The sequence below is a fragment of the Bos javanicus genome, chromosome 2 (genome assembly GCF_032452875.1).
Source record: "Bos javanicus breed banteng chromosome 2, ARS-OSU_banteng_1.0, whole genome shotgun sequence".
Taxonomy (NCBI): domain Eukaryota; kingdom Metazoa; phylum Chordata; class Mammalia; order Artiodactyla; family Bovidae; genus Bos; species Bos javanicus.
Genome location: NC_083869.1, coordinates 17,747,227 through 17,763,581, shown reverse-complemented (window position 1 = coordinate 17,763,581; position 16,355 = coordinate 17,747,227). Strand labels below are relative to the sequence as shown.

General features: G+C 37.1%; 1 protein-coding gene across 4 annotated transcripts in view; it reads right to left on the bottom strand.

Moving 5' to 3' along the window:
• Nucleotides 1–16,355, bottom strand: part of SESTD1 (SEC14 and spectrin domain containing 1) — a 151,066-nt gene that overhangs the window by 85,493 nt on the left and 49,218 nt on the right. For 3 of the 4 annotated variants that reach the window (XM_061434098.1, XM_061434084.1, XM_061434092.1), the window contains exons 2-3: nucleotides 14,605–14,696; nucleotides 10,614–10,722 (exon numbers count right to left, since the gene is read on the bottom strand). In XM_061434098.1, the coding sequence (XP_061290082.1) occupies nucleotides 10,614–10,722; nucleotides 14,605–14,659 (164 nt within the window). In that variant the 5' untranslated portion in view covers nucleotides 14,660–14,696. Of the gene's footprint in view, nucleotides 1–10,601; nucleotides 10,723–14,604; nucleotides 14,697–16,355 lie in introns of those variants that run through there. The other variant, XM_061434103.1, reaches the window with a different exon arrangement.

The window sequence follows — 16,355 nt, the reverse complement described above, 5'->3', positions numbered from 1 at the left end:
GTTGTGAGCCTCAACTTCTAACTCTTTCGTAAATTTAGATTCTCTGTAAGATCTTCTTTGAATAAAAATGCCCAAAGATATTTTTTCATTCTGAATGCATAGAATATACAGTCCATAGAATTCTGGCAATTGTGCAACTACCTATATGGGATTCAAATTATAATTTCACTATTCTAAATAAGAACTACCCAGCTGTTATAGCTCCTTTCATGATGTATTTTGGGTAGTTTTCATGACTTCATTCTGGTTGGTTCCTTCAGTATCCACATAAGAAACACCTAAGGTATCCAAATCATTTTTATTGGCATTGTGGATACGGGGATAAAGAAAACATAACTTTGCAATCTAATAACTAACTGATTAAACAGTGAACTCTATGACATCAAGCAGACGTGAATAGGAAAAACTGTTTAAAAGGGCTCCTCACAAAGACAACAGTAACAAAAAGTGGCTGAGAAACACGGATACATATGTTTTGTCACACGTTTCTAAAACACATGCATGCGTGCTCAGTGGCTCTGTCATGTCCGACTCTCTGTGACCCCATGGACTGTAGCCGTCCAGGCTCCTCTGTCTATGGAATTTTCTAGGCAAGAATACTGGGGTGGGTTGCCATTTCCTTCTCCAGGAGATCTTTCCCAGCCAGGGATTTAACCTAGGTCTCCTGTATTATAGGTGGATTGTTTATCACTAAGTCACCTGGGAAACCCTTTTAAAAAACAGGCAGTCTCAATATCTATTATCATACTTTGTGTAATAGTACTGAAACAAATTTCATTTTATACTTTGAAAGTAAACATGCTTCTGATGTAAAATTTTGAAATATAAAAAGAAATAATTTCTCCTTTCATACTTGTTAGCATTTGTCTTACATATCGCGGCGCTCCCGTGTTGGATGCATATATATTTATAATTGTTATATCTTCTTCTTGGATTGATCCTTTGATCATTATGTAGTGACCTTCTTTGTCTCTTTTCACAGCCTTTGTTTTAAAGTCTATTTTATCTGATATAAGTATTGCTACTCCTGCTTTCTTTTGGTCCCTATTTGCATGGAAAATCTTTTTCCAGCCCTTCACTTTCAGTCTGTATGTGTCCCCTGTTTTGAGGTGGGTCTCTTGTAGACAACATATGTAGGGGTCTTGTTTTTGTATCCATTCAGCCAGTCTTTGTCTTTTGGTTGGGGCATTCAACCCATTTACGTTTAAGGTAATTACTGATAAGTATGATCCCGTTGCCATTTACTTTATTGTTTTGGGTTCCAGTTTATACACCGTTTTTGTGTTTCCTGTCTAGAGAATATCCTTTAGTATTTGTTGGAGAGCTGGTTTGGTGGTGCTGAATTCTCTCAGCTTTTGCTTGTCTGAGAAGCTTTTGATTTCTCCTTCATATTTGAATGAGATCCTTGCTGGGTACAATAATCTGGGCTGTAGGTTATTTTCTTTCATCACTTTAAGTATGTCTTGCCATTCCCTCCTGGCTTGAAGAGCTTCTATTGAAAGATCAGCTGTTATCCTTATGGGAATTCCCTTGTGTGTTATTTGTTGTTTTTCCCTTGCTGCTTTTAATATTTGTTCTTTGTGTTTGATCTTTGTTAATTTGATTAATATGTGTCTTGGGGTGTTTCTCCTTGGGTTTATCCTGTTTGGGACTCTCTGGGTTTCTTGGACTTGGGTGATTATTTCCTTCCCCATTTTAGGGAAGTTTTCAACTATTATCTCTTCAAGTATTTTCTCATGGTCTTTCTTTTTGTCTTCTTCTTCTGGGACCCCTATGATTCGAATGTTGTAGCGTTTAATATTGTCCTGGAGGTCTCTGAGATTGTCCTCATTTCTTTTAATTCGTTTTTCTTTTATCCTCTCTGATTAATTTATTTCTACTATTCTATCTTCTAATTCACTAATCCTATCTTCTGCCTCTGTTATTCTACTATTTGTTGCCTCCAGAGTGTTTTTAATTTCATTTATTGCATTATTCATTATATATTGACTCTCTTTTATTTCTTCTAGGTCCTTGTTAAACCTTTCTTGCATCTTCTCAATCTTTGTCTCCAGGCTATTTATCTGTGATTCCATTTTGATTTCAAGATTTTGGATCAATTTCACTATCATTATTCGGAATTCTTTATCAGGTAGATTCCCTATCTCTTCCTCTTTGGTTTGGTTTGGTGGGCATTTATCCTGTTCTTTATCTGCTGGGTATTCCTCTGTCTCTTCATCTTATTTAAATTGCTGAGTTTGGGGTGTCCTTTCTGTATTCTGGCAGTTTGTGGAGTTCTCATTATTGTGGCATTTCCTCGCTCTGTGTGGGTTTGTATAGGTGGTTTGTCAAGGTTTCTTGGTTAGGGAAGCTTGTGTCCGTGTTCTGGTGGGTGGAGCTGTATTTCTTCTCTCTCCTTTCAAAGACTTGGGTTGCTTTTCTGAGTGCCTGATGTCCTCTGCCGGCATTCAGAAGTTGTTTTGTGGAATTTACTTGGCGTTTGGGAGACTTTAATACCCCACTCACACCTATGGATAGATCAACTAAACAGAAAATTAACAAGGAAACACAAATGTTAAACGATACAATAGACCAGTTAGACCTAATTGATATCTATAGGACATTTCATCCCAAAACAATGAATTTCACTTCTTTCTCAAGCGCACATGGAACCTTCTCCAGGATAGATCACATCCTGGGCCATAAAGCTAGCCTTGGTAAATTCAAAAAAATAGAAATCATTCCAAGCATCTTTTCTGACCACAATGCAGTAAGATTAGATCTCAATTACAGAAGAAAAACTATTAAAAATTCCAACATATGGAGGATGAACAACATGCTGCTGAATAACCAACAAATCACAGAAGAAATCAAAAAAGAAATCAAAATTTGCATAGAAACTAATGAAAATGAAAACACAACAACCCAAAACCTGTGGCACACTGTAAAAGCAGTCCTAAGGGGAAAGTTCATAGCAATACAGGCACACCTCAAGAAACAAGAAAAAAGTCAAATAAATAACCTAACCCTACACCTAAAGCAACTAGAAAAGGAAGAAATGAAGAACCCCAGGGTTAGTAGAAGGAAAGAAATCTTAAAAATTAGGGCAGAAATAAATGCAAAAGAAACAAAAGAGACCATAGCAAAAATCAACAAAGCCAAAAGCTGGTTCTTTGAAAGGATAAATAAAATTGACAAACCATTAGCCAGACTCATCAAGAAACAAAGGGAGAAAAATCAAATCAATAAAATTAGAAATGAAAATGGAGAGATCACAACAGACAACACAGAAATACAAAGGATCATAAGAGACTACTATCAACAATTATATGCCAATAAAATGGACAACCTGGAAGAAATGGACAAATTTTTAGAAAAGTACAACTTTCCAAAACTGGACCAGGAAGAAATAGAAAATCTTAACAGACCCATCACAAGCATGGAGATTGAAACTGTAATCAGAAATCTTCCAGCAAAGAAAAGCCCAGGTCCAGACGGCTTCACAGCTGAATTCTACCAAAAATTTAGAGAAGAGCTAACACCTATCCTGCTCAAACTCTTCCAGAAAACTGCAGAGGAAGGTAAACTTTCAAACTCATTCTATGAGTCCACCATCACCCTAATACCAAAACCTGACAAAGATCCCACAAAAAAAGAAAACTACAGGCCAATATCACTGATGAACATAGATGCAAAAATCCTTAACAAAATTCTAGCAATCAGAATCGAACAACACATTAAAAAGATCATACACCATGACCAAGTGGGCTTTATCCCAGGGATGCAAGGATTCTTCAATATCTGCAAATCAATCAATGTAATACACCACATTAACAAATTGAAAAATAAAAACCATATGATTATCTCAATAGATGCAGAGAAAGCCTTTGACAAAATTCAACATCCATTTATGATAAGAACTCTCCAGAAAGCAGGAATAGAAGGAACATACCTCAACATAATAAAAGCTATATATGACAAACCCACAGCAAACATTATCCTCAATGGTGAAAAACTGAAAGCATTTCCTCTAAAGTCAGGAACAAGACAAGGGTGCCCACTTTCACCATTACTATTCAACATAGTTTTGGAAGTTTTGGCCACAGCAGTCAGAGCAGAAAAAGAAATAAAAGGAATCCAAATTGGAAAAGAAGAAGTAAAACTCTCACTATTTGCAGATGACATGATCCTCTACATAGAAAACCCTAAAGACTCCACCAAAAAATTACTAGAACTAATCAATGATTATAGTAAAGTTGCAGGATATAAAATCAACACACAGAAATCCCTTGCATTCCTATACACTAATAATGAGAAAACAGAAAGAGAAATTAAGGAAACAATTCCATTCACCATTGCAACGGAAAGAATAAAATACTTAGGAATATATCTACCTAAAGAAACTAAAGACCTATATATAGAAAACTATAAAACACTGATGAAAGAAATCAAAGAGGACACTAATAGATGGAGAAATATACCATGTTCATGGATTGGAAGAATCAATATAGTGAAAATGAGTATACTACCCAAAGCAATTTATAGATTCAATGCAATCCCTATCAAGCTACCAACAGTATTCTTCACAGACCTAGAACAAATAATTTCACAATTTGTATGGAAATACAAAAAACCTCGAATAGCCAAAGCGATCTTGAGAAAGAAGAATGGAACTGGAGGAATCAACCTACCTGACTTCAGGCTCTATTACAAAGCCACAGTTATCAAGACAGTATGGTACTGGCACAAAGACAGAAATATAGATCAATGGAACAAAATAGAAAGCCCAGAGATAAATCCACACACCTATGGACACCTTATCTTTGACAAAGGAGGCAAGAATATACAATGGATTAAAGACAATCTCTTTAACAAGTGGTGCTGGGAAAACTGGTCAACCACTTGTAAAAGAATGAAACTAGAACACTTTCTAACACCATACACAAAAATAAACTCAAAATGGATTAAAGATCTCAACATAAGACCAGAAACTATAAAACTCCTAGAGGAGAACATAGGCAAAACACTCTCCGACATACATCACAGCAGGATCCTCTATGACCCACCTCCCAGAATATTGGAAATAAAAGCAAAAATAAACAAATGGGACCTAATTAAACTTAAAAGCTTCTGCACAACAAAGGAAACTATTAGCAAGGTGAAAAGGCAGCCTTCAGAATGGGAGAAAATAATAGCAGATGAAGCAACTGACAAACAACGAATCTCAAAAATATACAAGCAACTCCTACAGCTCAACTCCAGAAAAATAAATGACCCAATCAAAAAATGGGCCAAAGAACTAAATAGACATTTCTCCAAAGAAGACATACAGATGGCTAACAAACACATGAAAAGATGCTCAACATCACTCATCATCAGAGAAATGCAAATCAAAACCACTATGAGGTACCATTTCACGCCAGTCAGAATGGCTGCGATCCAAAAGTCTACAAGCAATAAATGGTGGAGAGGGTGTGGAGAAAAGGGAACTCTCTTACACTGTTGGTGGGAATGCAAACTAGTACAGCCGCTATGGAGAACAATGTGGAGATTCCTTAAAAAACTGGAAATAGAACTGCCTTATGATCCAGCACTCCCACTGCTGGGCATACACACTGAGGAAACCAGAAGGGAAAGAGACACGTGTACCCCAGTGTTCATCGCAGCACTGTTTATAATAGCCAGGACATGGAAGCAACCTAGATGCCCATCAGCAGATAAATGGATAAGAAAGCTGTGGTGCATATACACAATGGAGTATTACTCAGCCATTAAAAAGAAAACATTTGAATCAGTTCTAATGAGGTGGATGAAACTGGAACCTATTATACAGAGTGAAGTAAGCCAGAAAGAAAAACACCAATACAGTATACTAACGCATATATATGGAATTTAGAAAGATGGTAACAATAACCCTGTGTACGAGACAGCAAAAGAGACACTGATGTATAGATCAGTCTTATGGACTCTGTGGGAGAGGGAGAGGGTGGGGAGATTTGGAGAATGGCATTGAAACATGTATAATATCATGCATGAAACGAGTCGCCAGTCCAGGTTCGATACACGATACTGGATGCTTGGGGCTGGTGCACTGGGACGATCCAGAGGGAGGGTATGGGGAGGGAGGAGGGAGGAGGGTTCAGGATGGGGAACACAGGTATACCTGTGGCAGATTCATTTTGATATTTGGCAAAACTAATACAATATTGTAAAGTTTAAAAATAAAATAAAACTAAAAAAAAATAAGATAAAGCTAATCTCAGTATTTACTTTTTTAATGAAAAGATTTGCAAATTAATTTATATGTCATGTCTCTACCTCCGTAAGGGAATCTTGAATTTGATTATGCTTTCTGAATCATGGATTCAATTTCTGATCATGTTGTTTATTTTTAAAATGTATAGCAATTGCTGGAAAAACAAATGAAAAACTCCATTTACCTCTCCTAAAACTTAGCACTCAGGTTGGTCCAACGGTTTCAGTCTATATTATTTTTCATTAAAAATCCTTTCTAGAAAATGGGGCAGTAATAGTTAGTCTTGAACTTCACAAAGACCTGAACATAAACTTATATTCAGGTCATGAAAGTGTGCTCAGTTGCTAGGTTGTGTTCAACTCTTTGCAAGCCTGTGGACTGAAGCCTGACAGGCTCCTCTATCCATGGAATTTTCCAGGCAAGAACACTAGAGTAGGTTGCCACGGCCTCCTCCAGGGGATCTTCCCAACCCAGGGATCAATCCACATCTCCTGTGTCTCCTACACTGGCAGGTGGATTCTTTATCACTGCGCCACCTGGGAAGTCAATGATGAACCTGAACCTCTCCTTTCTTCTCAGCCCCTCTGATCAAGAGTCTGGAACAAAAAAACAAGCTTTTAGGGCCAAACTGTGTGTGACAAAGAATAAGGAAATGTTCTCATTTTCAGTGGTGCTGGGTTACCCATTTGAAACAGGCAGGTATCACACCCTGCCCCTGGTCGTTAAAATAGGCATAAAATATGAATAAGGGCTTCCTTTGTGGCTCAGCTGGTAAAGAATCCACCTGCAATGCAGGAAACCTGGGTTTAGTCCCTGGCTTGGGAAGATCCCCTGGAGAAGGGAAAGGTTACCCACTCCAGTATTCTGGCCTAGAGAATTCCATGGACTGTATAGTCATGGGGTCACAAGGAGTTGGACACAACTGAGCGACTTTAACTTTCATAGATAAGAAACTGAATAGTTCCTTTCCATTTTTAAATAACTTTTAGTAATATTCAAAATGCTAACATTTTCACTGCAAAGACAGACTCCTTTTGGACATCTCCTATAAAGAAGATGCCACATTAGCTAGTTACATTGCTGAAGCTGTCCGGAGACATCAGCAATCGAAAGGAGCTAAACTTTAACAGCAGGGGCTTGGAGAAACAAGCAAGTCACACACATAAAAATGCAGATATACTAAAAAATGGAAAACCCTTCTAGCCCGAGGCTGAGCCTGATCTGATAGGGTAAACTTAAAACAGTTCTGGGATGGAAAGAGGGATGGATCAACACATAGACACATGATAAAGTATCACAACACAGGGTGCAGGCTTCTGAGTGATGGGCGTAATGATGTTTACTGCACAGTTCCTTCAACTTTTCTGTATATTTGAAACTTCTCATAACAAAACTTAAAAGTAGTTTTGAATAGTAGGCATTCTGAAGGAGAAAAACCACTTTTTAGGATTACACCTAATAAATTATTCTTCAGGCTTGCAAAGAAGACCTCAAAAACACTTGAGCTCACTAATGAAAACACTTGAGCTCACTAATGAAATAGCAAGTACTGATTAAAGTTGCCAACTATGTTTTTAAAAGCCAAAGTTATAGGAGGTTGGTCCAGAAAAGCAGAAGGCTAAAAATTCAGAGCCATTTGCAAATACTTGAGAAGGTCAAAATTTAGAACAATTATCAAAAATAAAGTATCCAGATCTCTATTTTGTCTTGCTAAATTGAATTCTTTCACCTTATTTCAACTTATATTTTCTCTGTTAGCTGGCAGGTGTATGTATGTGTATGTATGCAGAAACTGATTCATAATTTACACTGCAATAGTATTATACGTGGGCTTCTCAGGTAGAGCTAGTGGTAAAGAACCCATCTGCCAGTTCAAGAGACTAAGAGACACGGGTTTGATCCCTGGGTCAGAAAGATGCCCTGGAGGAGGGCAGGGCAACCCATTCCAATATTCTTGCCTGGAGAATCACATAGACAGAGAAGCCTGGCAGGCTACGATCTATAGGGTCACAAAGAGTTGGACACAACTAAAGGGCCTCAGCATGCACAGTATTATATGTATTGTTGTTTAGTTTCAAAGTCATGTCCGACTCTATGTGACCCCATGAATAGTAGGCTGCCAGGCTCCTCTGTCTATGGGATTTCCCAGGCAAGAATACTGGAATGGATTGCTATTTCCTTCCCCAGAGGATCTTCTCGACCCAGCGATCACACCTGGGTGTCTTGCACTGGCAGGTGGATTCTTGACCGCTGAGCCACCATACCTATACAAGAATGAAAGAGAGAAAGAGAATGTTTAAATAGTGTAGGCTATTTTGCCCTCTACTGTACTTCTTGTTTGCACACCCAGAGTGAACAGACAGGAGACATGAGTGAAACCGCTGGTCCCTTAGCCTCAGTTACCCAGGGCCTCATATAGTATGAGCATCCTGGGAGGCTGAGTGTGATCCTAGTATATACCAGCATGCACATTCTTATCACAGACCTAACCACAAGCCAACTGTGTCTTCTGGAACTTAGTCTTCATGACATGTTCTAATGCTGGAAGAAAACCTAGCATATTCACAAAATAATAGTTCATCTAAGTCTCTAATTCTTCCTTAGGCATTTTTCAAGGGTGATTTTGACTATTAGTAATTTTTGCATTACATTCTATACTTTAGAACCTCACCTCAGGTAAGATGCAACTACATTGTATTCTATTCATTTGAAGTACGAAGATCTCTGGCTTGCTGTCAGGAACTGCGGATTCTAACCCCAGCTCTACTGCTAATTGCCTGTGTAATCCTGGGCAAGTAACTAACTTCTGAGTCTCAATCCCCTCAACTGGAAGAATAAGGCAGTTGGTTCAGATGGTCTCTAAGTTCCCTCAGCACTTTTAACCACCTATGAAGCCATGAATTTTTTTTTTTTTTTGATAATTTGCCAGTTAAATATTTAACCAGTGTTGTTTACCTAAAAAGCAGTTCACAATCTAATGAAGAATCATACAAATTAGCAGTCAGCAGCTCAGAGAATTAGCAAGGTTATTTAGTACTAATCCATTGTGAGGTCTGATAACTTTCCTTTCCAGAAAGCAAAAACAAAAAAATTGAAAGTTTTTACCTGGAGACCTCTGTTCCTCTAATACTGAAAAAACATTCAGCAATAGAATCATTACATTATAGACCAATATTGGAAGCAGATGGGATTAAAGTCAGCTGTTCTAAAACACAATTTTAACCTTGTATTCTGCAAAGTGGTTTAAAATTAAATAATTTATTATGTCAATAATTCAAGTACAGGAAAAAGATATAAAGAATTGTCTGCTCTGACTAAAATGTTTAAAATGCATCTGAAGCTTACTAGCATTATTTAAGAGATAACTTTGTTCCTTTTACCACCTCTACATTCTACAAACACACATAAAAAATCTGCCCTCGTTACTGCAATGGTTTGCAACTCTGACTGCATGTAAGAATTGTCTGAGAAACTTAAAAGAATTTTTGTTCTGATAAGCAGGATTCCCAGGAACAACTGGATCAGACTCTCTGGAAGTGGATGCTCAGGCATAAAAATTTTGAAAAAAATCTCCAGATGAGTCTAATGTGCAGTCCTACTTCAGCCCCCAAATACCACATGTAGGAAGGGAAGCTGGGGAGGGGTGTGTCTGTTGCTGCTGTAGTGACGGGTGGGCTCAAGCATATACAAAGGGTTAGGGTTTGTCTTCACCCAAGAAATATAAAAATTAAAAATCCAACCTCTTTGGATTAAAATATAAACATTTTTGCATTTTTAAAAAAACATTTTAAACTCCAAACAGCCTTCATCCAATATATTAAAAAACACAGATATATTTATATCTATATAGTTATATCTAAAGAAAGTGAAAGTGAAGTCGCTCAGTCGTGTCTGACACTTTGCAACCCCATGTCCATGGGATTCTCCAGGTAAGAATACTGGAGTGGGCTGCCATTTCCTTCTCCAGAGGATCTTCCCGACACAGGGATCAAACTCAGCTCTCCTGCACTGCAGGCAGACTCTACTGTCTGAGCCACCAGAGGCTCAGTTATATCTCAACGGCTTCCTAAATACAAGATTCACTTCTCTAAGTTTTCTCAAATTACATGGTATATAGACAGATGCTCAATCTTGTATTCCTTAAAAGGTAACAGCATAAACATTTTAGAAATCTGTTATCATTCAGTGCACCAGGAATATAAAATGTCTTTATTTCATCTGCTATGGCATTATATAGTATTGATTCTTGTGTTTTGACTATAATTTCACTGATAATAAAAGCAAGTAAGACAACAAACTACAGTTTAACAATGGCAGGAATCATTAGTAAGTAAATGAAAACATACTGAATTTTAAGAAAAGACACCTTTAGAGTCACCTTGGAATGCTGAGTAGGTAGTCTAAGGTGACACTCAGCTCATCCATATTTGTCTGTTCTAGGCATAATGGAATTGTCAGAATGAGGCCACTTCGTCTGTCCTTTCCTCCTATTAAAGAAAAAAATATGTAAATTTAACATGTAAGAGATATTGAAGCACTAAATGAATAATCCATACTTGAGTTCAAAGTTACAAAAACAATTTCAAGGTTAAGACATAAGTAAAAAACTATATAATGGCTGTTTATTTTATATGTTATAAATGCTTATAGTAGTGCAGTAAAATTGTACAAAATTTAGAAAAAAATAAGAGGAAAAAAATTCACCCATGAAGTCTTCACCTAAACATAGCAATTACCATTTTGTTTAATTTCTTCCATTCAGTGTACTCCTGATTGTAATCAATTCATCAAACACCTATTGTGTGCCCAGCACAGTAAGCATTTACAAGTAAAACAAAATAAATTTCTAATCAATCTAGGAAGAAAAACTTTAAGTCATAAGAAATAATAGTATGAAATATGACAGCTTGCTGGGCTGTGCTGTACAAAATATAAAATATTATAAATAGGGATTTAGAAATTGGAGAACATAAGAGCCATAATAAATGTATAAAGGTACATAGAAAAGTTTAAAAACTTAAGAAAAATGGATAGAATTTATAAACCTAGCCAAACGAGCATTCTGTAACAAGGAATGATCTGAGGTAACTCACAAAGGTCATATAGGATTCTCTGTTCATGAGGCAATAAAGGGAAAGCGCTGTCCAGCTGAGAAGAGTGTACGGGACCTGCTTACAGAAGCCTGAAAGCCAGGAAGTGGAGTGTATGTGCATTTCATAGATGTTCACGTCCTCATTGATTTCCATAAACATGAAAACATAACTAGTAGTTTATATACACATAGCTTCTTTCAAAGCTCCCCACATGACTGGTTTTCACACTGAAGTCCATCTTTTAACCCAACTGACATTTATGACAATTTTAGAAATGTAAAAGCCAGTAAATACTAAAGGAAACAATTTCATATGATCTCTTTCACTAAAAACTGAAAGAAGTGAAATGAAAAAAACAAAAAAATGGTTCCTAGGAATAAAGTGTAGTGTTAGTAGCTCAGTCATGTCTGACCCTATGTCTTTGCAACCCCGTGGACTGTAGTCTGCCAGGATCCTCTGACCATGGAATTCTCCAGCAGGAATACTGGAGTGGGCTGCCATTTCCTTCTCCATCCTATGAATAACATGGATACAATTTACGAAGTACAAACCATAAACGATCTTTTATCAGGTTAACCATATAAATTACTGATATTCAAGTACTTTGTTCAATCTCAATAAATGGCAATTTCAAATGGTTAACTTAATAGATAATCAATAGTGCCTTACTGCAAATGTTTTTTGTTTAGAATATGTTTTTTGTTCAGTTTTTTTCTTTTCTTTTTTTTTTTTTTTAAAGAACTGCACCCATAGTTTTCAAACTGTATTCCCTGAAGGACTTTGTTGGTTTGAAAAGTTTTTGTCTATTATTCAAAAAGCTTGAATATTACTGACTGAAGTAATTAACAGTCAGTAGCAATGGCACCCCACTCCAGTACTCTTGCCTGGAAATCCCATGGATGGAGGAGCCTGGTAGGCTGCAGTCCATGGGGTTGCTAGGAGTCAGACACGACTAAGCGACTTCACTTTCACTTTTCACTTTCATGCATTGGAGAAGGAAATGGCAACCCACTCCAGTGTTCTTGCCTGGAGAATCCCAGGGATGGGGGAGCCTGGTGGGCTGCCGTCTACGGGGCCGCAGAGTCGGACACGACTGAAGTGACTTAGCAGCAGAAGCAGCAGAGAAAGTCAGGAAAGAGGGACTGGGATCAGAAAAGTTTCATCTGCTCCTCAAAAACCGCTAAGCTTTATCCCTACATTAAACCAAATCTGTAAAAAGTTTCATATCTGAAGTGCAGCACTCTAAACCACTGTGAAATTGCCTGCAGACGACAGGTCTAACATTTAGCACTACATTTAACCTTATGCCCTCAGCTTTCACTAAGAGACAATAAAATAATCACCAGTGTAAATACAAAAGAAGGCAGATGCCAAGAAGAAAAATCCTTGCATGTTGGGTATGGTAGCCAGGGTCAAATGCTGCAGAGACAAGTGTAATAAGAATGCAAAAATATCACTGACAAAGATTTTTTTTTTTTGCAACAGTATGGGCAAATAAGCATTTTTTAAATTTAAATATAGTTGATGTACAGTGTTTTAGACACACAGCCAAGTGATTTAGTTATATACATATATATCTATTCTCTTTCAGATTATTTTCCCGTATGCTGCTGCTAAGTCGCTTCAGTCGTGTCCGACTCTGTGAAACCCCATAGATGGCAGCCCACCAGGCTCCCACGTCCCTGGGATTCTCCAGGCAAGAACACTGGAGTGGGTTGCCATTTCCTTCTCCAATGCATGAAAGTGAACAGTGAAAGTGAAGTCGCTTCAGTTGTGTCCGACTCTGTGCAACCCCATGGACGGCAGCCCACCAGGCTCTGCCGTCCTTGGGATTCTCCAGGCAAAAACACTGCAGTGGGTTGCCATTTCCTTCTCCAATGCATGAAAATGAAAAGTGAAAGTGAAGTCGCTCAGTCGTGTCGGACTCCTAGCGACCCCATGGACGGCAGCCCACTAGGCTCCTCCGTCCATGGGATTTTCCAGGCAAGAGTACGGTTATTTTAAAATATTGAATATAGTTCCCTGGGCCACACAGTAGGAGCTTGTCTTTATGTATTTCATACATAGTAGTGTGTATCTGTTAATTCCAAATTTCAAACTTCTCCCTCCCCTTTCTCTTTTGGTAACTGCAAGTTTGTTTTTTACATCTGTGGATCTATTTTTACGTCTGTGGGTCTATTCTATTTTCATACATTAATGGGAGAAAAGAAATAACAATTGAAACAATATTCTTAAAGGGCAATCTGACGAGATATAACACAAATTTAAATGTAAATTCTCTTTAATACTTCCACTTGGAGGAATTTATACTGCTGAACTTGCACAAGACTCACAAACTGTTAAGAATGCTTCCTACAACACCATTAATATCATTAAAAAAAATGTAGAAAACATCTACGTGTCAACTGATAAGGGGGGAAGTTTATTTTTTTAAAAAAGAAACACATATTAGAGAAGCAATATTACTAATGAAATTCAGTATCTTTGTCCTTTATAACATACACTAGAAAAACATGCCAATCACAGAGATACAATATACATAGAAAAAGGACATCGTAGTCTCAGTATCAAGACAATTCTGATAGAACCTAAAGAGAATAAGACAGAAAAAACAAAATAAAATAATTTAACTAATCTTCAACAGGTGGGCCACAGTACCTATTCTACAGCACGTGCAAATTTACTCAATGATCCAAAATTCCATGAAGTTGCTACACCCAGTGTTACCACTGCCTTCACACTAGTAAAACATCTCAAAGCTTCTCTCTGTCTCTTCTTTGTTGATGCAGCCTTTGGGTTAATAACTGAAGGTAAACTCAAGCCTGTATAAACCAAGTTCAAGTAGTGAAAAGAGAAAACCATGTAACATATTTCATAACTCTTCTTCCTAGAAAGATGGAAGATAAAAGCTAGGACAGAGGATATCACAAAAATGAATTACTCTGTCTTTCAGAAACAGTAAGTCAGATGCTGGCTAGTCAATTATTCTCAGCCTGTATTAATTATTTCATTTTTCATATGAGAAGTGAGACATCATGATATCTGCCTTATAGAGGTCATTTTAATCAAATTAAAGAAGAGAATAAAAACTGGCCTGCCAAGCACCCAAAGTGACAGAGCTGGCTTGCACTGCTATCCATTCTGAGTAACAGGTATCTCAGAAATACCTTTAAAACAGAACTCTCCTAGAAAAAGGAAGCGGAGTTTTGCATTATCAAAGAAAAAGATTAAGCAAGTTTATACATCAAACACTTCCAATTTTAAGAAGAAACATACCTGAAAGGAAAGCTAGTTTTTTCTTCAGAATGGGTAATATCACTGAGGCCTCCATTTTACTCCAGGAAACTTCCTCCAATAAATTTTCCTCTCTGAAAACACAGAAAGTTAAATGTCAACTGCATAGCAATAATTATATATACAGGCATACATTTTTACTATGCTTCACTTTATTGTATTTTTTTACAAATTGAACGCTTGTGGTAACCCTGTAATTAAGCAAGTCTATTGATGCCATTTTTCCACAAGATTTGCTTGTTTCCTGACTGCTGTGTCACATTTTGGCAATTCCTGCAACATTTCAAAGTTTCTCACTATTACTAAATTTTCTCGCCATTACTATTATTTCTCACTATTACTAATTTATAATGGTGGTCTGTGATCAGTGATCTTTGATGTTACCACTGCAAAAAGATTACAGTTCGCTGAAGGCTCAGATGATGGTTAGCCATTTTCAGCAATAAAATATTTTTAATTAAGGCACATACATTTTTTTTCTGGACATGTTACTGCACACTTAAAAGACTATAATATTGTGTAAATGTAACTTTTATAAGTACTGGAAAACCAAAACATTACTTATTTAACAAATACTTGCTATAAACCTATTCCATTTCAAGCTCTGTGCTTTCAGCTAAAGCTAAAAATTCAATTCACAGCCTTGCCCTGAAAAAAATGTTGTCTTTTGAAAAGAAATAGTATTTTACAGCTTTTGCATATACAACTAAAAAAAAAAAGTCACTACTATTGGCACCTGCCTACAAAAGAAAACATGTTGTTAAAGTAACATGATATGTTCTCTTCAAGTTTTATCCTTGAATATTTGTTTGCAATTTGGCCATTCATTTTTGTTCTACATCAGCCCAGGCTAACATACAAATAGTAGGAAGAATGAGGGAAAAGTTCATGTTTTACATTTTTAACCTAAAATAGTAGCACTTCATGTTTCTAGATCAGTATCTTGATCTGATGAGGCTTTTCTTCAGCTCTACAAGAACCAGACAGCTCAGGCTCATGTCTAAGCTCCTTTCTCTTGTGACCAGCTTGTCAAAGATCAGATGTGAACATTGGATAATAATGATTATGAATGCTAACATTTAGCAAGTGGTTATTACAAGGCATACACTGTTCTAATTCACTTGTATTAACTTGATTACTCCTCACATTTCTGTAAGGTAAGTACTATTATTAATCCCATTTTACAGAAAAGTAAACTGGAGTTAAGAGAAGTTAAATGTGGCCCAACATCTGAAACCTAGTTAAGTGGAGATGTTAGGACTCACACCCTGGGAATCTGGTTCCAGTAACACTGTTCTCATATCACATCATCACCTTACCAATAAAACAGGCCTGAAAATATCCAGTGACATTTGGCCAAGTGAACAAGATGGAGTCTAGCTTTTGTATCATCAGTGCAAATGTCAATGCAGTGAAAGGCCATTATTAAGACGTACTAAAAATTATTTAAAAAATAATTTTGAACACACAGACACCCTGAAACCTAGAAAAAAGAGAACTGCTGATTGAGGCTGTCAGTGGGATGCCCTCACAAAGGAATTTCAAACATGAGGGAGTAATGAAGTTACAGGAGCAACTTTTGTCACAGAAGTATCAACAGAACTGGCTTCCTAACCAGACTTTCCCTATGGGATAAGCACAGACAACTTCTCAACTACCTTTGGGTCCTTCCTACTTTTCTGAGCCTCATAAATTCTGTGAGTTATACAGCATTCTCCTAATAAATCCATTTC